This window comes from Mercenaria mercenaria, chromosome 14, assembly GCF_021730395.1.
Source record: "Mercenaria mercenaria strain notata chromosome 14, MADL_Memer_1, whole genome shotgun sequence".
NCBI classification, from domain to species: Eukaryota; Metazoa; Mollusca; class Bivalvia; order Venerida; family Veneridae; genus Mercenaria; species Mercenaria mercenaria.
In genome coordinates this window covers 63012989-63040074 of record NC_069374.1, presented here as the reverse complement: position 1 = coordinate 63040074, position 27086 = coordinate 63012989, and the positions used below count along the sequence as shown (strand labels likewise).

Here is a 27086-nt window from a genome sequence, read left to right as displayed (position 1 = left end):
GTTTTTTTATCAATAAGTGCAGACATGTAGTTTAGACTTTCAAGTTGTTCGCACAAAGGTTCATAGATTATGTCTAATTTTGTTTTATTCTTAAAATTAGCTTACCATACACTTTAATCCCAACACCTGCTTTAATAATCAACACAACACCAGCGTCTACAGTTAGTATGTCTGTTTCTTCAACTTCTACATTCGAAACAACCAAATACGGACTTTGGTCGATTGTCAAATTTGCTATTCCATTCACGGTTCCTCCAATTTCGCCATCTGGTGTAACGAAACTAATCTCTTTGTCTTGAATATCCGTTATATTTCTGGATCCTAGGTACGGTCTGGTAATTATATCCATTAACGTCTCATCATATTCTTGGTCGTAGATCGTTTTTGCAATGCCCTTGACGTCTGTTGTTCCCCAAAAATTTAGGGATGCGTTGACAATTTTATCGGCATGTTTACCTTCTGCTAAAACTAACAGATTATAAATGTCTTCACCGTTTTCAAAGAAGTTATACCTGATGGTCGTGTTTGGAGATCTAAAAGCAATAACTGTGTTGGTATTGTTAACAAAATTGTTGTAAATAATTTTGGTATTATTATTAATGATTTTATCCAGATAAATCACCCCATCTGTTAGTGTATTATTAACAAAGACATTTTGTAAAATATTAACTGCATCCATTGATCGTGGGTTCGAAATATGAATACACTGCGAATTGTCTGTAAACGTATTATTACTAATATTGACGCTGTCGTATCCCAGAGTTAAACCTATAACTCTGCCAGTTGAATTGGCGAATAGGTTTGAGTCAACCACCAGAGAATGTTTATCCGTTACAATATTCGTATATCCATAAGAATTAATACGGCGCCTTGTTGTTCCTTCCGTATATCCAAAGACGTTATTGGTAACATATATCGCGTGGCTTTTTTCATTGGAATAATATTTATAGATAACAATATCTACCCCATCTCTAGAACTATTAAATATGTTTCTTGAAATATTGATGATGTTTGAATAATTTGTTAATTCTTTTGGCTGATTGCAGAACCGGAAGTATAAAATCTCGTCTGCGTTACCAAAATTGTTTCCGGTAATATTAAGATTCATTGATGGAGACTGGAAGAACGCCGTGTCATAGTTAATAGTAGGAAGAAAAATTTGATCCAGTTATTGTTCCTGCTAAATGACTAGAGCAGCTTAAGAGGGAAAGTATTTTATAACCACTTGAGTACATGGAACAGTTTGAAATGTTAACGTTAACAGATCTCAGGTCGTAGCGGGTTCTGGATTCCAACAATTCTGTAACGTACGAACGACTTGAAAACTGGCTGCCTATCATTTCAATGTCTACATTTCTTGTGTCATTTGCTTTTATAAATACAGCTGATGATCTTGAATTCACAGACGAATTCTTTACTGATATGGTAAGATTACCATTTAACATGTCTGCATAAATCAAATTTTGCAACACCTCATCCGTCATATTGCAGTTTTGGAATATAATGTCGGTATTCGTTCCATGTACGGATATGAACTTCTGTGTCCCAAACAAATCCATATTGTTCATCGTTATTTCTAGAACACAAGCAAATATAGCTAAACATTTTTAGACACAGACAAAACTGGCGTGCACACACATTCAAAACATAATGTTACAAGTTGTAATGTTGGACATATGACATAAATGTACATCGTTTCAATGTTACATGTTTGCAAGCTGTCTAAGTTACGAAGGACAAATTGTAATTTAATTTGGTGCTGCCAAAAATTGGCCATTATGTCTAAACGTTACCTAAAAAGCACCTAATATTGATATATATCAGATTCCTTCCACGTATGTGCATCGGCAATTTACAAAAGCTTAAAATAAAAAATATTTTGCCCACCGGAGGGTTGTGTCAAAAATATGTGGTGTCTCTTTGGTGTTCAACTTAAAAATTAAAGCGAAATTAACAAGTAATACCACCACGTATTCCCTTTAGTCAAATAACTAAAGCTCAGTAAAAGAACAATGATTTTAATATTGTATGGCATTTGCCCCATACCCTTAAAATGCTTGAATGATATTATAGTATCATCCAAAGAAAGGCATTATTCCAACTAGGATTATTATTTGGAAATGAGACAAAATATCCGCTTGTCCGGTTCATGTTTGTTTTATTTGTTTTGGGTTTAACGCCGTTTTTCAACAGTATTTCAGTCATGTAACGGCGGGCAGTTAACCTAACCAGTGTTCCTGGATTCTGTACAAGTACAAACCGCAAGTAACTGCCAACTTCCCAACATGAATCAGAGGTGGAGGACGAATGATTTCAGACACAATGTCTTGTATCAAATCGTCACGAAAAACATACGCCCCGCCCGGGGATCGAGCTCACGACCCCGCAATCCGTAGACCAATGCTCTCCCTACTGAGCTAAGCGGGCGGGCTTGGCCAGTTCATGTTGATGACGTAAACATGTTCCAAGTTTCATTTGAATTTGACATAAACTGAAGGAGTGGTAATACAAAAAGTGTCTATAACGGAGTATAGATTAAGAAAAATAAAAAATAAACAATCGAAACAATGAAAAAATATATGACGGAAATGTAAGGAGAGCTGAGTACACACTTTACCGGCATATGTAATGTCACATGAAAGTCTTGACATTATGAATATGTTCACTTCATCATGTTGTAATACCAGTAAGTTTCGTTTGAATAGGATGGAAACTGTTGGAAGTGTTGATTACACAAGAAAGTATGCACGCCCATAACCGACGGTGTAAGATCCGTAAAAACTACAATGTATGTGCAACAATAGTAAAGGAAGAGATAGTCGGAAAAATGTTCTCACGGTAAGACCTATTAGGTACGGTGGTATGTTTAGGACATGCAATTATATTTTTAAGGATTAAATTATCTTGAGCGATCAACATCTTATCTCGTGCGCACGACATCTTATCTTGAGCGATCAACATCTTATCTCGAGCGATCAACATATTATCTTGAGCGATCAACATCTTATCTTGAGCGATTAACATCTTATCTCGAGCGATCAACATCTTATTTCGTGCGCACGACATCTTATCTTGAGCGATCAACATATTATCTTGAGCGATCAACATATTATCTTGAGCGATCAATATATTATCTCAAGCGATCAACATCTTTTCTCGGTCATCTTATCAATATATATTAAGGACGTTTGTGTGAATTCAGATCATTAGTAAAAACATACGGCTGCCACCGTTTTTGTTTTTGTTTCGATTATACTTATAACCGTTTCACATGTTTGCAGGGTTAGAACTTTAAATACGCAAACTGATAAAAAGGCAGCAAAAAATCAGTGATGATGCAAAGAAATAAATTTAAGTCCTTGACAAAAAAAGAATTAGTATGTAGGCTTCGCCCTTATATTAAAGAATTTCCTTGTTTTCCCTTAATTCATGCATGCAATTTTTCTGCGCGAATTTATCAGTCGAACTGAAATTTCTTGCTATTCTAACATGCAGTATTCATCATTGGTTATGTTCGTTTGATTTTGATGATAGGATGACCAATTATATGCATTGCTCTCCCAAATGATGTGATAAACATGTACATGTACTTGTGGGAAGTTTAAATAACAGCGGAATAGGCGGGACCCTAATTAACAACTTGTCCGTATGTTTTACTGATGACCTAAATGCACACACAAAGGGCCTTAATATATATAAATAAGATGTCGTGCGCTCGAGATAAGATGTTGATCGCACAAGATAAGATGTTGATCGCTCAAGATAATATGTTGATCGCTCGAGATAAGATGTTGATCGCTCAAGATAATATGCTGATCGCTCGAGATAAGATGTTGTGCACACGAGAAAAGATGTTGATCGCTCGAGATAAGATGTCGTGCGCACGAGATAAGATGTTGATCGCTCAAGATAAGATGACGTGCGTACGAGGTAATTTAATCTTAAAAAAATAACATATGTCCTAAACATACCACCGTATTAAGGGACCATAACTCAAAATAACCTTTCCGAGCGGTAATTTCCGACGACATACAAAGTTACACTTCGTAATATATGTTGCTGTTATATTTTTTAGAAATCCTTCCTGCGACTGAGGATGTGATGCCCTAGACAAAAGTTGTGACTCTAAGACGGATAAATATGACAAAAGTCTCTAGAAAGGGAAGACATGCATTAAACTACTACTACTTCTATATATCGGTACCTTCTGAATATAAATTTATTCCATTCCATCTGCCACTATCAGCGTGCGCCTGAAGAATTGTTCTGCCTGAATGATTATTTCCCTTGCCTACTGTCATAGTTCCTGTAATGATATAACTTTGTTAGATTTAAATTCCAGGATGTGATATTTCTATCCAGAATTAAGCTGTACTTAAACAGTCTTAATACTTGCAAAACATTTATGAGCTATATTCTAAAATTTGGAACTGTGGTGTAGGGGATCACTGGCGGGCGCTAATAACCCTGATGTCGCGCCCACTCCAAAGGAGTTCACCCGTTTGTACTTCTCATTATGTTTAAATTTCCTCGAAAATGAATTAAACTGATTCGTACTAAAACGGTTTGCAATAATCGTTTGAGTAATAATTCATTTTGAAGAGAAAAAAGAACATTTGTAAAACTAAAATTTTGCTTTGTAAACCATGTTCCGTAATCAAATGTACGATCATAAACTAATATCAGTACATTAAGGACAGATATGATACATACCATGTACAGATATTCCTCGACCGTTCGCAAAATATACTGTGACTTCAGTGACGTTCAGACTAGCAGAATCCATTATAATAAGACTTCTGTTGACAATAAACCGATCATCACCGAGAGAACCCAAATCAAGCTCGTTTTTGATTATTCCACCAATGACTGTGGCATTTAACACAGAGTCTTTTTCAAACCTGAAATCATCTATCTCTAAAGACGAACTCTGCGTCTCGAGCAATATAGTTGGAAAAAACGTACTCAGTTTTGCAATAGCTTTGCTTGAATCTAAGAAAAAATCGCAAATCTTGGATTTAATTTTTAAAATGTCCGAAGTTCCCCAGTAATTATTGTCAACATTTAGAGTATTATTTGGATCATAACCTTGCTCAACATTCACGTAGCATGGTGTCATTGACGTGTTCACGAAGCGGTTGTATTCGAAAGAATGATTAAATCCTTTTCTGAACTTAACCAATGTTTGTATTGAGCTATTTGAAAATGTTGAATTTGTTATTTCTGTTGAAATTCCATCTATTTCGATTACAGAATCATCATAAGCTGACGCATGCTCAGTGAAAACATTTTCAAGCATCCTAGCAGAGTCGATATTAACAGCTCCACTTTCCAACCTGACCGGTATGCGTGATTTAGCAAGATAGTTTTTCTGAATTAAAACTCTCCCATTGTTCTGCAAGTGCATCTGAATATCTCTTTGATTCCGTTCAAATGTGTTATTGCTTACTGTTATATTTGTGGTTTCCCCTGTGGAACGCATTATGAGCATTACTTCTAATGCTTCTTCGGTATGTCCGCTGAATGAATTGTTCTGAAAAATGTGCTCGGTCGGTTCACAGTTACGGCAATAGACATAAATACCATCATATCTATTTTCAGTAAAGTGGGAATTTGAAATGTTTAATATTTCTTTTGCATCCCATGAATAGTAATATCGGTAGTAATAAAACCCAGCTCGGCGGTTACCAATAAAACTGGAATTTGTGATGTAAAAACTACTCAGGATATGTTCATTACTCAGAAGACCATACTCTGTGTTATTGCTTATGCTGCAATTGATAATATATAAGTTCGTTTGGATAGAATTGAAATTAGTATTTATCCAGTTGGATAAGCTAATTCCATACACGTTACGTTCAAATTTTGAATATGCCATCGGTACATCGTGCTTTGAAGTATCGGCATGCATAACAATTCCGTACTTATTTTCATGAACATTAACGTTTGCAAATATCATGTCATCTGACTGTAGAGCATCAATATTTGATACGTTACGTGCAATACCACCAGAAAGGCGAACACCATATTCACACGAGTGAATCTCACTGTAAGCTAATTTCACGCGGCTACCGTTTCCTTGAATTCCCACAAGCGCCTGTCTGATTCTTGCATGAGTCATGTTTACGGATCCTATGATAATGAAAAAATAATTAAAATAACAAAATTATCATTTCTATACATTGGAAATTAAAATTTGTAATATATCTTAATAAATTTCTTCAAAAACATTTAATAAAATTTTATTACAAAAATGATGTTTCATAGCATAGTGCCAAATTCAGTCATTAATTAAATAAAAGAACTTGTTTCAATTAAAAAAAAATCTCAATACACTATAAAGACGGTGAACGGAAAGACTGACTTTTCGTTTTGACGTATAAAAAACTGGCAAAAGTGTAGAAAAAATAAAGATAAAGCACAGAACATCATTTAAACGTTTTTACTTCTTTGTAGTACTTCAGATTTATGGTATCTGAAAGTTGAGGAACAGGTTAAATACGTTTTAAAGACGGGTACATTTTGTTTGTTCTGTATTTAACGCCGTTTTTCGACAGTATTTCAGTTATATAATGGCGGGCAGTTACCCTAACCAGTGTTCCTGTATTCCGCACCAGTACAAACCTGTTCTCCGCAAGTAACTGTCAACTTTCCCACATGAATAAGAGGTGAAGGACGAATGATATCAGACACAATGTCGTTTATCAAATCGTCACGGAGAACATCCGTAGATCTGCGCTCTCCCTAGTGAGCTAAGAGGGCGGGCTAAAGACAGGTATGATAATAACTTTTCCATAATATTTAAAAAAAAATCTTTTTCTGCCATGCTTTATTTAGTGAAAAGGAAAACAATCTGACTACATGTACATGTCCGGAATATGTTGTACCCAATACGAAAATATATCAAACGACCACATAACGTATAAAAAATAGATGTAGAATAAATTATAGTATAAAGAAAGCATGTAAACATGTAGACGCGAGAATGAATTTGTTCGTCTTCTAAAGATGTGTACCTCCAGCGCCTTGTATTACACCTTCCCATTTGGATTTTGCTGATAGCACTGGATGGTTCGAGCTGAATGTAGCTGCCAAACCTTCGATACCTTCAACTGATAATGTGCCTGGAAATAACAAGACAACAGACAAATTATCCCAGCATCATTTCTATGTAACCAACTGACGATGAAAAAAGACGTTGTGATTTAATCTCAGCCGTTGTGTATTAGTACTGTGTATTTCCTGAATTAAAAAGTAGAAATTAACTTGCGCACTGATACCATTTGATTGGTTCATTAACTAACTACCATATCATCTGAAACCTTCAACATTACTAAGCGTTATAAATAAAGCATTGTATTTGTACAGATATCAATTTTATTACTACGAAATATGATGTCAAAATATTAAATGAATTAAACAAAAATACCTATATGTGTCTGCATACAACGACTCATAATTAGGTGAAAGGCAGCGAAATCTTAAAAACGTCAATATGAACCTATAGATCGTTCATATCTCTTTCAAAAATACATACTCAAAACATTTACTGTATTTGGAATCCTTATAAGGAGTCAACTGACTTGGCCAACATTCTATTTTTCAATGGGATCAAGTTTTCCGTTTGGTACCAATGTAATGATTATTCAACACAGACACTGTCAGGAGATCTAAGTTGCTAATTGATAATTTACCACTAATAACTCTTCTCTTAATACGAATCACGCACTTAAAACGGTTTTATTTAGCAAATAAAATATTGTCTCATGAAAGAATACATGTATAAATCTACCATAAACATCCAAGCGAGCAGACTTCGTTGTAAAGATAACATTGACGCCTGCTTGGACGGTCAGTACCGTCGTAGAACGAATGGCTACTGGGGAATCAATCAGAATCGGACTTTGGCTCGGAATCCACGTAGTGTCAACCTGGTAAAGAAGAGTTTTACGAATGGTGTTATACAGTTCGCTTGAAGTTATTGAAATGAAGTAAATACAGTTGCTTATTTCTATGAATCTTTTAATATATGAAATGAAAAATTAAAATCGTTCCCAGATAACAGAAAATTCTTTTTTTTTTTTTTTTTTAGAAATAGCTATACCATGTCAACATTTCCTATAATGGGTATTAGAATGTGACATAACTCCCAGCTGATCATGTCAAGTTTATGTTGATGTTTACTTCATTTAAATCATAGATTATATTGAATGTATATCTATATTTACCTCAATACCATTTCGAACATTTGTAAATACTTGAGTTGATGCATCAGTGCTCTGGCAGCCATACAACTCTATACGCAAGGAAGCATAACCATGATTTGTCACAGGGTTCACAGCAATATACCGTGCCTGTAGCAAAAGAAATTAATGACATGAGGCAAGTCGTCATTGATTATTTATAAATATTATGTCATAAACAACTTTTCAGACATACATTTAACAGGCTACTGCAATCATGTTAATTTGTATATTTTGAGAAATTGAGATTTCTTTGTAAGATATAAAATATATTAAAAACGACATTATTCATAATGTGTAATAAGAGGGGCGTTCAAAATGTAACAGTACCTGCTCTGTAAGGTGTTTCATGAATATCCTCTGAAGTAGATTAATTTCAAATTTTCGTCTATTCTTACATACAAATAAGAATAAACATACCAGTATTTGCGTCAAAAGATTGAGCTGATGACATCTTTTAAATCATAGTAGTAGTTTCCTATTAAAGAAATGTGTTTTAAAATTCCACACTTAGGAGAAAACTTTTATGTAACAAGCTCTAGGTTGAATCAACATTATATGGCTTCCTTACATAACGCATTCTACGACTCGATCGAGTTTTCGAAACAAGGTGATCCAGCTTGAAATATTTGGCCTACGTGTAAAAGCCGGGACTTCTCAATGACTAACACATTGTTTATATAAATGAATAAACATACAGATAGATAAACTTGAAAACAACTGATGCATACCATCAAAAGTCGCCGTAAACAACTCCAGTCCGCTTTAACCAGATATATATTTAAGAAATAATTTATAGCAAAAGGGTGCTTTAACACTAGTTATGCACGATGGGCGGTTATACGTCGGGCGTAATAATTTCACGAGGGCGCAGCCCTCGTGAAATTATTTGTACGACGTATTACCGCCTAAGTGCATAAATAGTGTTAAAACACGGCTTTGATATAAATTATTTCGATTCTAATAAGCCCTTAATCTAAAACAGTAGATAAAATATAGTAGCGCTCTTTCTTGGTCGCAACAAAAACTTTGACGTCATTGCACGTTAACGTGACGTCATTCTAGCGTAAGAGTGTTTTAACAGAGAAGAGCATACTAGAATAACAAATTTAATACAACTATTTACGGTTTATAGTTTGACAGTCTATTACTCACTATAGTTAGTACACAATATTCCTTTCATAGTAACTATTATATTTCCACATTAAATACCGTGGCTCCAGTTTCTATGACAATATGCCTGTATTTAGTAACAAGACTCATATAAAGACAGTTCCAAATGCATATAACCATTCTGAAACATTAACTTAGCATATATTATGTCACAATCTGTGGAAAAAATGGTTAATTAAACTTTCAATTAAAAATAGCAGTTTTAGTATTATACTAGCTGTGCATGCTAATGTATTTGGAAGACCAAAATAACGACAGTAAATGGAGTTGATTTGTCATGATTCCAAAAAAAAAAAAAACACACCTTAATTTGCCATGATTTCAAGAACAACCGCTTCTCAAAAATCAGTTTTAAAAATATTAATTAGAAATGGCCAATTTAGAGGTAAGTTTTGTTTCGCTTTATCATACGGTACGGGTACGGCAAGGCGATAAGGGGCCGTCTGCAATGCATTTAAATACAAATAAAACTTGGTGGATGTTTTATGTGAAAAAAAATACATATTTTTCTCATGCATTTAATCTTGATAATGCAAGTTTTCTAGGAAATTGTCTGCGGTAGTAAATATTATGTTTTTACAGAGAAACACATACTGAAAGTAATGTGTGGACTTTATGCATAACTAGATGTGTCACACTGTGTCCACAGGGCAGCGAATGGAGAAAGTGTGAAAGAGGGAATAACGGACGAATATCCGATCGGACATACGGACTAACAATTTTGAAAGAGAACTCTTAGAGAACCAGCCCACTTTCCCTTTAGAATTAAAATAAAATTAAAACTGGAAAAAGACTGATGCAGAAAAGTAACTTTAAAATTAACGTCTTTTAGTCTTTTTACACGACTTTCATACACCGATGAAAAAGCTGACCCGCCATGTGTAGGTTTGCCATTGTCTTAAATATTACTTAACATTTAGCCTGCTGCTGGCAAGTTTTTCTGCCTTGGCCACCAGTGCAGACCAAGATAGATGTGCAGTCTCATCTTGGTCAGCACTGTTCGCTATTTAGTCAGTAAATTTTCAGCGAACACCCTTTAAATGATAAGTGGTACTGCCCTGAATGACAGACAAGTCAATTATAGAAATTTAGCAGGGTAAAGGTTAAGTTTCTTTTCGAAATTTAGTGTACGTTCAAAATAAAAAGTTGTTGATAACTTTCCAAAATTTCAACAAAATCAAACTATCAATACAAACTTACTCATTTTACGACTATAACCCGTTACTTTGCTTGATCTCATATCTTTGAACGTTAGACGTGTTTTGAAAAATTTGTTGATCTAGATACATGTTTTATATAAAAGAGACAAAATCTAGCTGTATTTGTTCTCACCACCCTATAATATTTTACAATCTATGTGGGTTTTACACAGGCTTCGACGCGGTTTTCCCTTTCGCTTCCTTGTGTAATTATTGTATTGCTTAGCAACCTGTTATGTAACGTATTTGATGTATATTATTTACTTAAACAACCAGTAATTTAGAAAAGAACAGATGTTAATGAAACAGAAAGGTTACTCTTACGTGCTTGAAAAATATTAGTTTTTATGTCTTTATATAATAGATAATAATAAATAAATTAACAACACATCTCTGATATTAATGTCATATGTCGTAAAATAATGACACATTCACAAATGAAAATTGAGTTTAGTAGTTTTGTTGTTTTTATATTGAGATAAATCAGGAGATAGAGGTGTGTTTGAATTTTGCGAACTACGTTATGGGGATTGTGAATTTCAGCCAATAAAATGCTGATAAAACTAGTGGGAATGTCATCAAAGATCAATCCTATATCTGAGTCATGGCAGCCAATCGAAATTTTTCACATCTTCCGGCACACCCATTTAATTTAAATAGTGCAATGCTGAATATTAAGCAGCGGTTTATAAATAGAGTTCATTTTAGCATTTAAGAAGAACAACTGAACCATATCTCTAGACAGTTGCATGCAAACTGAAATACATAAAAGATAAAATTTTGTGTGTGTTTTTACGTCGTCTAAATTGTAACCGTAACAATTATTCCTATATTGATCATTAACTTTACCTAATTGCTTAAAAACAATATTTGTTTATGACAAAATGAAGGCAAATATGTTTCATCCATTCTGTTTAACCAGTTAACTTTTGCTGTCAAGGACAAAACACGATCTATTTTCGATATTTTAGCGACCTTAAAACTTGTTTTATAAGACATGAAGAATTTGGGATTTTCTTTTTTCAATAGAATAAATAAAGTAATAACATTTCTCTGATTTTAATGTCATAATTTGTATGACTTACTATAATGAATCATTCAGGTATTTGTTTCGCGGAAGTATTTAGTGGTATGTTATATCGCAATAACACATTCACAAATGAAATGAAAATATTACAAAATAGTTTTGCTGTTTGTAAATTTTGACAAATCAGGAGACAAGGATATTTTTCTAATTTCGAGGAACTCCTATTTTCTAAATATGTGACGAGAATTGTGACTATCAGCCAATCGGTTCTGCTCAAACTAGAGGGAATGTCATCAAAGATCAATCCTATATCTGAGTCATGGCAACCAATCGAAAAGGTTTCACATCTTCCGGCACACCCATTTAATTTGAACCGTATGATATTGAAACTTATAGAGCGATTTGCAAATAAAGTTAATTTAAGAATAATTAAGGAAGAACAACTGCACCATACATGTATTTTTGTCTAGATAGTTGCATCAAAAATGAAATGCTGCATAAAAAGTAACATGACGCACGTTTTAGTTTACATCGTGTGAATTGCAACGGTTACAATTATTCACCTACTGACCATTATCTGCAACCAATATTTTACAAATGATATTCGTTTGTGACAGAATGAAGGTAAATATGTTATACTCTTTCTGTCTAACAAGCTACAATTACCTATTAACATGAATTATTTCCATGGAATAGATCAATTCAATACTAGTGCCGTTTCCTACAATAAATCAAATTCTAACACGGCCCGATTTATTTTCCTATATGACAGAGCATACTGAGACTATGTATTATTATGCAACGAAATCATACTTTATTTACGTCATAATTATTACGTCATGGCGTCAAAAGTCAGAACGGTGAACTGGAAAAACACACAAACAGGCAAATATTTTGTGGTGTCATTAAGGATGTAGAAAATAATCCTTGATATCGTGATAGAATCGAAATAATGTATCTCGAACAGAAACGTCGTTATATGGAACATACAACCGGCAAACGTCGACATCTTACAATACATTTCGTAGCAAATCTAAGATTGAAGCATCCAATAAAGATACCGACTACTAAAATAGGTTGGTGCTATAACATTTAAAAGAAAAAAAATCATCTTGACATTATGATGCCTTTGGTACTAAAGACTTGAGCCATAAGCGATACCTTGGCAAGTCTCGCTCCTCCAAGGATCATATCTAGCCGAGTCTGAGAAACCTTTCCCAAAAGACAGTAACCTGTTATTCTCTATATCTTCCAGTTTGGGGCACGGGTTTTTGATCTTGGCATATCAGTTTTTGCGACTGTGTGTGCAACTTGTTTACGAAAATGTGTGTTATACACCGTGCACGGAAAAAGTTCGGCTGATGGACATAGGATACACTAGAAGTCTGAACCAGTCTCAACAGTAGTTGCCTAAAGAATTTTATTATCAGATGCTGAACTTTTGGCAGCAAAAATGTTATAGTAAACAGAAGTACGAACAAACCTTGATCGTTGGGTCAAATGTGACACTCGTGATGGTACCCTTCCGATCGAACAACTCTCCTAAAGAGTCATCAGAAAGTCGTGTGTTATAACCAGTCCATGCGTATCCGTCGCTACTGTAGGATATTCTGAAATGTGAGATATTTCGGGAACTTTGCTAACGGTTTTAACAACAGACGCTGGCTATTATAAATACATCCTGCAGAGGACGCATGCATCCTGTCATACCAAGCTACGAACAAAATCTGTTTTGTAAAGACGGAATTTGGATGTTTTAGTTGTACTAAGTCGACGTGCTTAGTATTCTATAGTAGGATATCTCGTGAATAAAATGATAGTGACAAAAACACATATAGACAGACAGTAAAATAATACAAACAGACATTCAGCATGCATGCATGCATGCATTATTGCACTGCAGCTTCGTATATACAACATATTATATTATAATATGAAGAGTAGCGTATTATATATAGTTTAATTTCGAAAATTTTCCTTGCTGAAACAATTTTTCTAATTATATGTTTTTTTTATATGCCCATAAGAAACGTTTATTTGGACATGTATTTTGTACAGATTTCTATTCATTATACACATTATTATAGAACCCTCGTATTGCAGAAGAGTATAAAGTCATAAATGACATTTAAAATGTTCAAATAGTCGAAGAGTAAAAAATATGTATTACATTTCGCGCTGATGTTGGATAAAGTAATAATTCCTGTGTATATTTTTAGTTCACCCTTCACGTGACAAGTGACCTCACCCTGTTATAACTTCGCTTGGTTGCGTTATAAACTTCCAAAGGATCTTCTTATAGATTATATTTAGACGAAATAAACATTATTGCTGTCCAGGATGTACTGGCAGGCCCGCCCTCTTAGCTAAATAGGGAGAGCGCAGATCTACGGATCGTGAGATCGTGAGTTCGACCCCCGCCCCCCGGCGGGGCGTTTGTTCTCCGTGACGATTTGATAAAAGACATTGTGTCTGAAATCATTCGTCTAACACCTCTTATTCAAATGGGGAAGTTGGCATTTACTTGCAGAGGACAGATTAGTATTTATACAGATTCCAGAAATACTGCCTAGGTTAACTGCCCGCGGTTATATAAACAGACAAACAAAAACAAAACCTACATTTGAAATGCTTAAACCTCAAGAAGCAGAAGACAGTGTTTGCCTTTTTCGGGGTGATGCACGATTTATTCTGTACTCTTTATATATCATTTATTGTTTATAATACTTCTTGTTGACACAGATTTCACTGAATGAGCAACGTTTGAAAATATTACCGTGACAGCGTAACATTGGCTAGTCTCTGACGCCCATTAATGCTTAATTTATATAATACTCACTGAAATCCAATGGCAAAGATGACATGTGTAAATGAAATATGTAAAGTATTGAAATTTAATATATTAATTTTGGAGACTGAATGTATTGCGAGATACTAGGTCCGAGCCCCAGTATCAAGCGTGTGACGTATCGAGCCCAACATATGACCATGACCCTTGTTTTATGCCCGGATATCATACTTCATTGCCCAAGGGAATTCTCGAAGGAATTTCAAAATACTCAAGAGAGTATTTTGAAATACAGCTCGAATTTCCCATCGCGAGTTACCAAATGACACAGTTCCTTCCGAAATTTAACGGTCACTTTCACACACCCCACCCCAACCACTACACAGAGTACTCAAATTAATATGAGGGCCTTTCCATAGATAATGCAACTGCCGATATTTAGTTTTAATTATATTGAATAACTCTTAATCTAATGCATAACGCAACATGTTACTTCAAAGGAAAACATGAAGCATGTATGAACAAATTACATGGAAAAGTATTTTAACAGAACTTTCTTGGTGTATAACTTGCATTATTGATGTTTGATAAAGGTAGCTATATGTGCTTAAAAGAAGTTAGGAATAATTAAAAACTTTGTGCATATCCTTTTTCCTTGTTTAGCAATATAGTCATGATTGTATAAAAATATCAAGTTTTGATGTCTTTAAAGGTGACAATTATTTCGGAGATATTGCTTTGTAAAAACAAACGTTGGTGACAAACTTGTAACATAATAGTTTTACGACAAAATCATAAAACATAGTTAAAATTTTATTTGTTTTACAGTTGCAATAACAGGCGCTATTTGTCTAAACCACAGATAACGGAATGTAAACATTCTCATCAAGTCATGAACCTGATTAGATTTGACAGTTTCCTATAAATATCAACATTTATAAATGTTGACCATCTCAATTTAAAAATAGTATTAGTAAAAAGGCCCTTAACCCTTAAATGTCAATGGCATGTAGCCAGATAGGATTTAAAGATATCCTTAGTTGCTATGAAACAGAAAACCGCCGAGAAAAGGTGACGATTAAGAAATTATAGCAATGGTTGCATCATATACTGAATGACACAAGTAATATATAAACTGTGTATTAAAAGGTATTTTTCGGTAACCCTTAATTTATATTTCAGGTTTAGTTTAAAGATCGTTACAGAGAGAGATCATGAACTATCTGTTCATGAGAGAAAGAGCTTCTGCAAGAATGACAGTGGGTTGTTTATATACATTTCGTTTTAACAAAGTTAGGAGTGTTAAAGGCACGTATTCAGATCTATAAGTACACTTAGCATAATAATCCTAATCGTTTGGTTAAAACCCAACCATTTCTCAGCTCTTTGAGTGGGTGTGTGGGTGTGTGTGGAGAAGGGGAGGCGGTTAGCACTATTTCCAATGCCATTCAAGTTTTATACGGTTGTAAGTTAGCCTGGCCATATTCCTTCGTCGGATTCCAATGGGTACTGATGAAAATGGAAACGGGTCAGAGGTCGACAACAAATATAAAGATATTACCTAAATGTTCTAGGATACCAGCCAATACTTGAGCCTTGTACATCCATTGAAGTGATTTCCCATACAGACTTCAGATCCAGTTTAAGATACTCATACATTCCACCACTTGAGGCGCTCCATCCATCTTAAATAAATATACAAACAAAAATATAATTAAAACAAAACAATTTCCTTAACCGTTTGACAACTAGTATTATATATCATTTTTACTTTAGAAAATACGATTTGTAATGCATACATCTGAAATTTATGTCCAGTTGTACATCTAATATTAAAATAAAGACAGATATAAAGAACTATTGATTATTTTTTAAACGTCATAAGTGAATCTACGAGAATACACCATCTCTCAATATGGCGTCAATCAAAGAAAATGGCATCTTGTTTTGACACACAAGCAACAATTCCAGGACTCAGTAATAAATGATCTTGTACTTACCACCACCCGGTCTTGCGGCGCTGGCATTGTTTTTGGTGTTATATTCGGAAGATGCCGAAAACTGGTCCTCAAGTAGTAACAGTGAGCTGTTGCATGTCTGATCTAAGGAGATGAAAAACCAGGTATCATGCGTTACATCAAATGTTGGCGTACGTTTGGAAGTTCCTGTTATTGCCCTTTACTTAGATCATAGTGTAAATAAAATATCACAAAATATCTTTGGAAGATATATGTTTATGTATTAAAAATCATCAAACAATTCAAACAATATAAGCACGTTTTTGTTACTCCGAAGTATGTGATTATTTATCTTGCACCTGATTTGAAAAAAAAAATGTTTAACATCACATTTTCATCTGAGGAGGAATTAAAATTGTCTTTAAATGTAGTTTTATGATAAAATAGCATAAAGATGCAATCATATCCAAGCGCATATACTCAGGCACTGTAACTAAAAATGCAAACTTTAGGTAGCCACTAATTATTTTTGATATAGGAGCAGTTAATTGCAACTGAAAAAAATATTCAAAGGGTTATTTTCGGAAAAGGAATTATTTCAGCATAAGACTGATCCTGGTACCATAGTTGGGGAACTGGAGACTACTCTGGTTCGACCAGACATTATTATTCACAAAATATTTGAAGAAACTAGATCAAGTATGGAAAACATGTACATTAGGTTTGATTAGGAAACTAGAGTAGATCAATAGAATAAAAGAGAGATTGCTTATATAGTTTCATTTCAAAGATGCAATCAAAAATGTTTTTTAAATTGACTACAGAGTCTCGCGACTTCTGATACCGCAGGGGAGTCCATTCCACATCTTGAAACCACAAGCCGAGAATGACCTATCATGTATCTAAGAATTTCGAGATGTTCATTTGTGACCGACCTTAGGATTCTATTGTTAGAAAAGGAAACATTTGTGATCGATGTATTAATTCATTGCAATGTTATAGTATTAAGTATTTCAAAGTTAGTAGAGATGATATTCCATCAATCAGTTCATGAGAAAAGTGTGGGTTTTTTTGTCATTTCAGAGTTATGGGACTTGATGCTATCAACTATTTTTATAACCTCTAGCAGCCCCTAATTAATAAATTTTAGAGAGGATTTTATAGCGATGATACAGACCAAGTTTTGTGAAGAGCCATTACGCAGTTCATGATAAGAAGCCATTGATAGGTTGTTTCTACTTAAACTTAGTACCCTCTGAAAGGAATCAAGTGGCCCAATTTGAAATGTTTGATGAGGAGCCTTTAAGTTTTTCATGGGAATTTGTTTCAGGTATTTCTAAATTTAGGTTAAGCGGTACATTAAAGGGGAAAAGCATCCTGATTTCGACAGATGTGAGGGAAGACCTAACAATGACGCTTCAGACCAAGTTTGAAGTAGATCAATGAAGCGGTTTATGAGAAGAAGTCATCGAAAGTTTTGGGGATTTTGTTCCTGTTTTTGTTTAGCTCCAGTGCACCCCCCCCCCCCCCCCCCCCCCCCCCCCCCCCCCACTCCCTCTACTTTTCTGGGCTGAAGCGCCCTTATGTGAATAAACTTGGGCGTGAACCTTAAAGTGATGCTACATACCAACTTTTATCGGTTCATGTGAAGAAGTCGTGTAAAGGTTTTTCGCTGTTTTTAGCTCTAGTGAGCCTTTAACGAGTCCAAGCGCCCCAATGTCAATAAGTTACTACAGACCAAATTTCATGAAGATCAACTAAGTGGTTCATGAGAAGAAGTCGTTTAAAGGTTTTTTTCTATATTTAGCCCTAGCGGCCCATAAAAGAAGTCAAGTGTCCTTACTTAAAAAACGAGGAGAATGTGTGTATGTAAATTGCGGACAACGGACGACGGATGACGTTAGACAGACGCCTGGCGATCCACCTATCCTAATAGCTCACCCTGAAAATTCGGTTCAGATGATCTAAAAAACAATGCTTCAGTGTTACCTAATATGTACACAATACTATACACATGTCACCTCTGCTCTACCACCAATAACGTACAGATTCAGTGCTACCTAATTTGTACACAATACTATACACATGTCACCTCTGCTCTACCACCAATAACGCACAGATTCAGTGCTACCTAATTTGTACACAATACTATACACATGTCACCTCTGCTCTACCACCAACAACGTACAGATGTCAGCCTCAATCTTACCAGTGACTTAGCGGGTTTAGGGATGGGTGGGGGACAACAGTTATGAACGCTAGTTATCTGATGTTCTTTGCTATTTGCTTAAGTAACCATTATTCCATTGCTCCATACTTATAGTAATTTTGCATGTGACATATACAGGGTGGCCAATCCACGTGATCTTTGGATACCTAACGCATGGAGAAACGTCTCGATTCAGGTAACATTTTGTCTATATTAAAAAAGTGCGTAGAAGACAGCAAATGAGAGCTTTCCTCCGCACAAAGCGTCTGCCATCAGGTCTCGGTACGTTTCTAACTTCCCCCCACCTGCTTTTCGTGAACTGACATTTTCTAAGTATGTCCCGTATCGAAGAGTCACGAGGGTTGGCCACCCAGATATACGTACTTCATATGTTTACCATTGATGATAGTTTAAAATAGTTTAAACTGAACTTTTGTCCAACCAGTTTGCTCTATTATTTCGAATATGCTTTTCTGAACTGTATTTTGCATGTATACAGCGATAAAGTATTATTAAAGTATTACGTTGCGAAGTCTTATGACATATTACAACGTAACGTTTCAACGTAACGTTTCCAGTTTAGTAGTGGATTGTGGAGACCGCGGTCAAAGCCCCCTCTCACGGGGATTCGTATCCGCAACGTATGGTTAGTGAACAAAGGAACATTTATTCAGCTGATAATGTTAAACAAATTCTATAACATAGAAATTTAAGGTAAAAAAAACCCCATTTTATATAATGTCTAAAAACCATACCGCCGAAACATTTTATAAAAACATTTGTGCACGTGTGATCCACAATTAGAATGCTTGACGATAAGTTGATTTTCATTTTCTTTCAATCTGATTCAATTTCTCCGTCAATGGTTTTCCAAAAATTTATCGGTTTTAAGATTTTCAAATCGACAATTAATTACATTATATATAGACGTAAACGAATTTTGAAATTTCTAATCATGAATGTATGAAATGTGCATTAAGAAAATCATCACATATATCATTTCTTTGGCAAACATTCAACTCACAACTCATTTTCTACCATCACATTTAATTTAGCCCTGTGTAGATCAGCGCACATAAGAGAGCCAAAATTATGCGAAGTATTAAATATTAAGATTTTAAAGAGCAGTCATGCACATCACGTATGCCAACTTTATTTGCTAAGCTAGAAAAAAAAGAAATATTCTAAAATTTGAAAAGGAAAATATCCTTCTTACTGGAAAGTCTGTTGATAGGAAGATTTTATTATATCTTTTTTTTTTTTGACGATCGCTGATTGATATTTGTAACTAAAATGACCAATGGCCTGTCAGCTAAACTTTCAATGTATTTGGTACTTCTTAATTTACCTAACAGATTTATCATAGAAACATTTTTTTCTGCTTTGTGCGTCCATCATTTATTATTTTATAAAATATGTAAAGCATTTTAGTTTATAATCCTACCAAGCAGTCAACCGTGACACCAGCTAGCTTAAATGCGCCAAGGCGGCCATTTCAGAACAAGTCACATAACTGGTCAGTAAATATTTATATTCCTGTCATTATTTACAACGCAGTAGATTACGGGTCAGGGGACAGATTCAAAAGGACGAGGTCACTCGTTGTTTGTTCAAGTCCTAAAATTGATGCTTTAGGATGTCGAATGTGGAATGCTGTATGGTTCTGTAAAGGTGCCCTCCCGTGCCTACAAAAATAGCCCGAGGATCATCTGAGATCGTCTTCCAGAAATGTCCCGGTACACTAGTTCATCATTCGAAATCAAAAGCTGGAAAAACTCGCCAGACTTTTCTCCATAATTAATTTTAATTACTATAGATACTAGTATATATATTTGTTAGTCCCTAATGAAGTGTTATCAGAGGAAATTGCTCGCTCTTGCCTCGTCACCCCCTTCTCCCAATCTTCTTTAATCCACCAGTCAAATTACGAGATTTTTTTCATGACATATAGATAGACAGAGGACAATTGCACAATTCAGCCACAATTGGAAATAAAAAGATTATAGCTATCTATATTTACAGAAAGGAGTTCTTGAAATTCCAAAGTTACACATCGAGATACTGATGAATGCACTGTTGAACAGAACGTCGAGGGGTAGGTTAGGGTGCGGAGATGGGGTAGAGGATTGGGGTAAAAATGAGCCAATTTCCTCTGGTGACACTTCATTTCGGACTAAAAAATATTATCATAACTATTAAAATCTTACTACCTTTTGTCTCAAACTTGATAAATATTTCGGACGGGGCGACGTTCGGTGGAGCTACGTTTGTCGGGGTGACATTCAGCGGGGCGGCGTTTAACGAAGTTATCGTTGTGTCGCTGTGTGGTGAAGATCGGATGAGAAATGTTCGACTTAGAGCACAATGCCGATTTTCGGTAATTCAAGGGCCATAATTCCGAAGTGCCTGGGCCCATTTGGCTAGTTATCAAACTTGGCCGAGACAGAATGGCACAAATCAGCCACCATACTATGTACTGTATATATATATATATATATATATATATATATATATATATATATATATATATATATATATATATATATATATATATATATATATATATATATATATTATTGGGAATTGTGTTAGTTTATAACTCTACAGAAGATTGGAAAAGTACATGTAAACAGAATTGTCAGTATTGATTTGTGTATTTTGATGAGACTTTAATAAACAATAAAACCTACAAAATACAACGAATTGTTTAAATATGAATCAAGACACATAACGTTGCCTTTTAATTGCTATATATATTCATATACACCGTCCTTTCAGCCATACAAAATAATCAGGCCGTAGAAGTTCAATGTAAATAAACCAACACGAATTAATTCAAGGTTAGATATTTAAAACAACTTACCAGACTGTGCTTTATTCCCGTAAAATAAAACAGAACTGACCACAACTATCTTAAAAATGTCATTTAATATCATATTTCATTCTGTTTCATTGAAAACAAAACATCAATTGAATTTAACAACTCGACCAATTTACAAAGTAATAAACCATTTAAACTATCTTAAGATAGAAGTTAAGATACAGGGTAACCGCACAACAATCCTAAAAACAGAGTCAAAGCCTATTAAATATGAACGTTTCTGTTCGCTGAACGGTAAAGAGTATCCGGGTATAATTTAACCAATCAGTAATTTTGCTTATGTTTAAACATAATACTAAAACTGTCCATACGTGACATTAACAGATGACAGCGAACTTCCTGAGACATGGGTACCCATTTATATAGTAGTATAGTCATTGTGTAGAACACTCATGTATCGAACGGTTATTATTTATTCATTCTTGTCTTACTTTGAAGACAAGATTAAAACATTAAGGCCAGAACGCATTTATATATTTTTTGTTTGTTTAATGGGAGTTTTTTTTTCAATATGTAGTCGGTGTTCGGGATTTAAGGCGGCGATAGGGAGCATGGGGATGGGCGGGATGCATGAGGAAGGTGAACATTTCATTACCCCTTATGAACAATCTCAAACAAACCGAGCTTGTCTATACTTATTTTTCTAGGCTATTCTTCAAAAAGATCTTTAAGAATTCGCCACCGTCAAAAGAACATGTACATACTGCCAGATTATTGTTTTCAGTTATACTTCTGGCTTGAACTTAATAATTTTCAGGGTGATTCAATATTGACTAACATTTTATTACACTAGATTTGTATAGCACATTTTCCATGACAATAATATATTTACACACAATGACACCACTCAGGGTGTCAGACCATTTTTATTATAGTACAGTACAAGAGCTATCTGACTACAGAGACAGCTCGTTTAGAAACAGGCATGTCCGACCAACTTAGCCTACCTGTTTTGAACATATAACCCGGTTCTTTTACGTACCGCATGTACAGCACCGGTACACAAGAAGCCATCTTGATTGGGAAGAACCAGTACTGGTCTCTTAGTTAGGTACGAGACCCTCAAGAGCACGTCAGAAATTTCCAGGTTCTGTACTGGAATTTGAACATCAGACCTAAGGATTGACAGTCAACACGACATGAATGTGTATAGGTTGGAGTGGCACTTATGAAAAGTGTTCTTAGCCGCTGTATTCATGAATCACGCAACATCAAGTCGTAATAATGAAACGAATTAACTAGCACGCAGAAAAGAGCTATTCAAATATTCCAAATTAAAATGTAACCACAAAGTCACCGTGTCCACACGTTCAAATGAAGTATGGATAATTTTATTTAAGTTGAGCACAACCACACTCATGCACCAAGCATCATCACAATCTGTCAATTCTACATACAAAATTCCATTCAAAATTAACAGTCCTATCAATTCTGTATTTACTATATTCTTGAGGAATTATAAAGGTGTATTTACATTCTTGAAAACGTTTTTAAAGGTGTAACATTGTTGTATGTCCTTTTACTAAAGATTTTTACCTTAATATTATGTTAAGGTAGCTGTTTTATTTTTAAGGTAGCAGTTTTAATACAGCGAGTTATATATATTTTAAGGTATAAATTTTAATACTAAACGAAAATAAAGTAAAATAAGGCGGCATACATCCTTAGCCAGCGGTATATAGACACTATAATTCGGTTTAGCCTGTACTGGAACAACCCAAACATATATGACATTATACAGTACTTGTGAAAATGTACTGGTACGTTGGGAAGAACCAGTACTGGTCTCTTAGTTAGGTGCGAGACACTCAAGAGCATCTCAGAAATTCCAGTTTCTGAGCTGGAATTCGAACCTCAGACCTCAGGATTGATAGTCAACACGACGCCTTAGTTAACATTAGGTTGACTCTAAAATTATGATAAAATACTTTGAAAGTAAAAAATGAACTGTCACACAGTGCCTCGAAACTGAAAATTGTATTTATCCAGTTTTATCAAATCGTAGCCCTACTAATTACAAATGTGTTCTCAGGATATTACTAGTTATACTAACTGACGTGGGGTAAATGCAGTGGACAGCCACCAGGGTCATGCACCTTCATGACAAGCTGCACTTCCAAAGGTTTATAATTTCATGTTATTGCATTCATTTGAGAAAAAGTGCACTGGATATTATATTTCTGTTAATTGAAACTGTATATTAAACATATCACTCCAGTTGTATAAGTACTAGTATTCCCTAAAACATTAAGTGTTTAGGCAAACACATTGGTCCACTCTAATTCTTTCATCAAAATTGAAGAAATGTAGTCAGGCGGTTCGATTTACAACATGATATGTTTGGGTTAGGTGAAATTCAATTGACGCAGCAGAATTGTACTTTCAGAAACTATGTAAATATATACCTCCTGGAAAAAAGAAAGTTTGTGTAGTACATATTTATGTTTGAACTGAAAACGAGTGGTAAGTATTTTATCTATTTAGGTAGCAGGGTACACTTTCGAATTTTGGCCCCCGTCAATATTTGTTATAAAGAGAACATCGTGATTTTGGATGTCTGTAAATTAAGGTGAGAGATAATGATTATTAATTCTTTAGAAAATTTATACAGCCGATACATGTAAAATTCTGATGTCAGTTGGAAAACTAACTGCTGGTAGCTTTGTATGATCAATGAGACACCATTTCGCGAAAAAATTCAATTCACGGAAGGGTTCTGTGCTTGTTGATTGATACTCAGGAACATTTTCGTTATTTTCCGAAAAAACGAGCTGGATGGGCCCCCATTCCGTTTATGTCCTGACGTTCAGTAAGGACTATTAAATTAAGAAATGCAATAAAATTGGACAGTGTTCTTGCAGCGGGATCATTGTAGACTGTTCAAAAGGTGCAAAATTGATGATTTTGGCACGCTATTTTTCATGGATGATGTAAACCTTTCGCTTTGATAACTTTCTTTATTCTTGTATGAGAATCCCGATCTTGCCATTAATTAAAAGCACAAAACATGCACGCAATTTATAAAATAGCCACCAAATTTTGCTCATAGGGGAAGTGCAATATTGCGACGCGCTACATGTAAGACCGTCCGTGCCCAAAATTTTCGCATCTAAGTGTACCTTGCTACCTTAAGGAAAATCTGCCAAATTAAATTTTGAAAGAACTCTTAAATTTGTGCGGTTTCAAATAGTTTAGAACCTCTTCTTCGATATTCTAAACTTTCTGGGCACTTAAAACGCTACCTGACGGCACAGCAGCTCAAAAATGTTACGGTGAGGACACATAAAAGCATAAAAGTCAATATACACGCATACGATTTTTTTGGATTCTAGCTCCAGTAACAAGGTTCTGGTACAGTAAAAACATCATTTTTATCGTTATTAACCCACACAGCGCATATCTGGCCCACCAGCTATGCAGTTCGTCAATCAGGGGGATAGTCGGACGGTGGGGACCCCATGAAATAAGAAAATAAGGGGTGGAGACATTTTATTTTCGCAAAATGGTGCAGAATTGCCCTTATATCATTCCTAATGACAAAATACGTTAAATCATGTCAGAAATGGTAAAAACGGATGTATTGTACGTTCTATGTCTCGTAGCGACGATTTGTAAATTTTGGCTAAATGTGTGCATTAGTGATTTCTTCAGCTGATATGACATGTGCAAATAAATCATTTTCTTTTCTTTGTAATTTTAAATTACTATATTTTCTTAATACCTATCCTTGAGGATCTGCACGAACTTTAAATTATATGTGTGTCCATAAACGAGGTGCAGAGTTCGACCTTGGTACAGATACGGAACATTAATTATACCAGTACTGACTCATTATTTATGTTTAAAAGATATCTCCGATCTTTGGTTGAAAAAAAGTTGTTTCATTTTATGTGAAATGTAAAACAGATGTACCACGTGGACCGTTAAAATGCATTTGAAATTCCTGTTTTACAATATATTAACTGTTGCTGCTGATTAATATAAAATCATTTCGACAGTAATTATGGAAAATGAATGATTTTTTAATGCATTGTTAATTTCATCTGTTCTTCGTAATAAGAAGGAAATTATATTTGTCTATGCTGTAACAATTTGTGAAAGACCATTTCATTTGATTAATATCAAAACACGGAACTCTAACATCAACGGAAAGAATGAAGTAAAAGTATACTTTGCAACAAATTTAGGCTACAATAAAAGAAGTGTTAAGAGGAATGCTTGTAACTATATTTATGGAATCAAAGAACATCGTCAAACTACAACAAGAAAATGAAGGATAAAATTTGTATAATGTACCACCAACGGTCGAAGTACATGTATTCCTATAATATATGAGCCGTGCCATGACAAAACCAACATAGTGGGTGTGCGACAGCATGGATCCAGACCAGCCTGCGCATCCGCGCAGTCTGGTCAGGCTCCATGCTGTTCGCTTTAAAGCCTATTGGAATTGGAGAAACTGTTAGCGAACAGCATGGATTCTGACCAGACTGTGCGGATGCGCAGGCTGGTCTGGATCCTTGCTGGTCGGATACCCACTATGTTGGTTTTCCCATGGCACGGCTCATATGCATAAAACATGTCATTTAATTACAACGTGTTTTGAGGCTAATCACTAATAACGATGTTAACATTGTACGACGTATGCCCCCTGAAAATGCATGATAGGATTTTATGCCAACATTACATCTCTACTATCAAATGTACGCACGTATTGAACCACATTAATTGTAATATTGTCAAGTCAAAAAAGGGACATAACTCAAGAAAAAATAATCGGTCGCGATAGTCTCGACAATATGCGCATGTCCACTTAATGTTGATGACTTGTGTATCAGGTTTCATTTGCAATGAAAGGAAAGGGTAGTGCGTATAAAAGGTATAAATGTAGTACAAAAACGGAGCACAATTGTTGCACACGAGTGTCACGGTAAGGTGCTCATGTCCTCTTCATGTTGATGCATCTCATGTTTCATTTGAGTTTGTTGTACACTGTAGGATTTGAGCATACATGGTCAAAATGTGGTTGTAATATAAAAACATTCACAAACAAAAATACCAGATGTGAATGTCCCGACAATATGTGCCTGTCCACTTCATGTCGATGATGTATACCCAATGCCATTTCATCTGGGTGGAAACAGAAAATGTTGCGTACAAAATCTACAAATGAAGTTGTAATATTACAAATTTACAGAAGGAATATAACTAAATAACAAATATTTTGATATAAATGTCCCGACAAAGGGGCAAAATCCAAGAAAAATTGATCTAACATGAATTCATGTTGAGTTTCATATGAATTGAATGGAAACTGTATGAGTTGAGTACACATGGTACAGAAGTAGTTGTAATATTGTCAAGCACAATTCAAAAGGCAAAGTTTTGGCATGACTGTCCTGAAATTATGCGCCAGCCCACTTCATGTTGATGACGTATACCAAGTTTCATATGATTGGATGAACACTGTAGGAGGAGCTGCATACACACGAAAGTGTGACGGACGGGAGGACGGAACTATGGACTGACGGAACAAACACTCTGTGTCACCCGGGTCTTCGACACCGTGGGCATTAAATCGAATTTTGATATATAACAAATATTAGAA

The 27086-nt window shown here is 35.0% G+C and overlaps 2 protein-coding genes across 4 annotated transcripts in view; both read right to left on the bottom strand.

Moving 5' to 3' along the window:
* The window catches only part of LOC128548540 (uncharacterized), a 34860-nt gene extending 33724 nt beyond the window's left edge, over positions 1 to 1136 (bottom strand). For both annotated transcript variants that reach the window (XM_053523678.1, XM_053523679.1), the window contains exon 1: positions 106 to 1136. In XM_053523678.1, the coding sequence (XP_053379653.1) occupies positions 106 to 1108 (1003 nt within the window). In that variant the 5' untranslated portion in view covers positions 1109 to 1136. The remainder of the gene's footprint in view (positions 1 to 105) is intronic.
* Positions 580 to 21683, bottom strand: LOC123527920 (uncharacterized). 2 transcript variants are annotated; one of them, XM_053523680.1, is made up of 10 exons: positions 21461 to 21683; positions 16431 to 16532; positions 15992 to 16115; positions 13126 to 13252; positions 8229 to 8354; positions 7793 to 7931; positions 7017 to 7124; positions 4714 to 6132; positions 4205 to 4306; positions 580 to 1576 (listed from the first exon to the last, which is right to left on the bottom strand). In XM_053523680.1, exons 1-10 carry the CDS (start codon positions 21531 to 21533, stop codon positions 1140 to 1142), a joined length of 2757 nt encoding a protein of 918 aa, XP_053379655.1. In that variant the 5' UTR covers positions 21534 to 21683; the 3' UTR covers positions 580 to 1139. The 2 variants fall into 2 exon arrangements, with proteins under 2 accessions (XP_053379655.1, XP_053379656.1); XM_053523681.1 differs by having other exon boundaries at positions 5998 to 6132; positions 21461 to 21679.
* Positions 21684 to 27086: the final 5403 nt, after the last annotated feature.

Excerpts from the sequence above, each read along its gene's own strand:
- LOC123527920 (XM_053523680.1), bottom strand. The coding sequence starts at position 21,533 with ATGATATTAAATGACATTTTTAAGATAGTTGTGGTCAGTTCTGTTTTA. Across the intron at positions 6,133-7,016 it reads TGTAATACAAGGCGCTGGAG|GATCCGTAAACATGACTCAT; the intron begins GTACACATCTTT and ends TCATTATCATAG. Across the intron at positions 1,577-4,204 it reads AATAAATTTATATTCAGAAG|AAATAACGATGAACAATATG; the intron begins GTACCGATATAT and ends CTTGTGTTCTAG.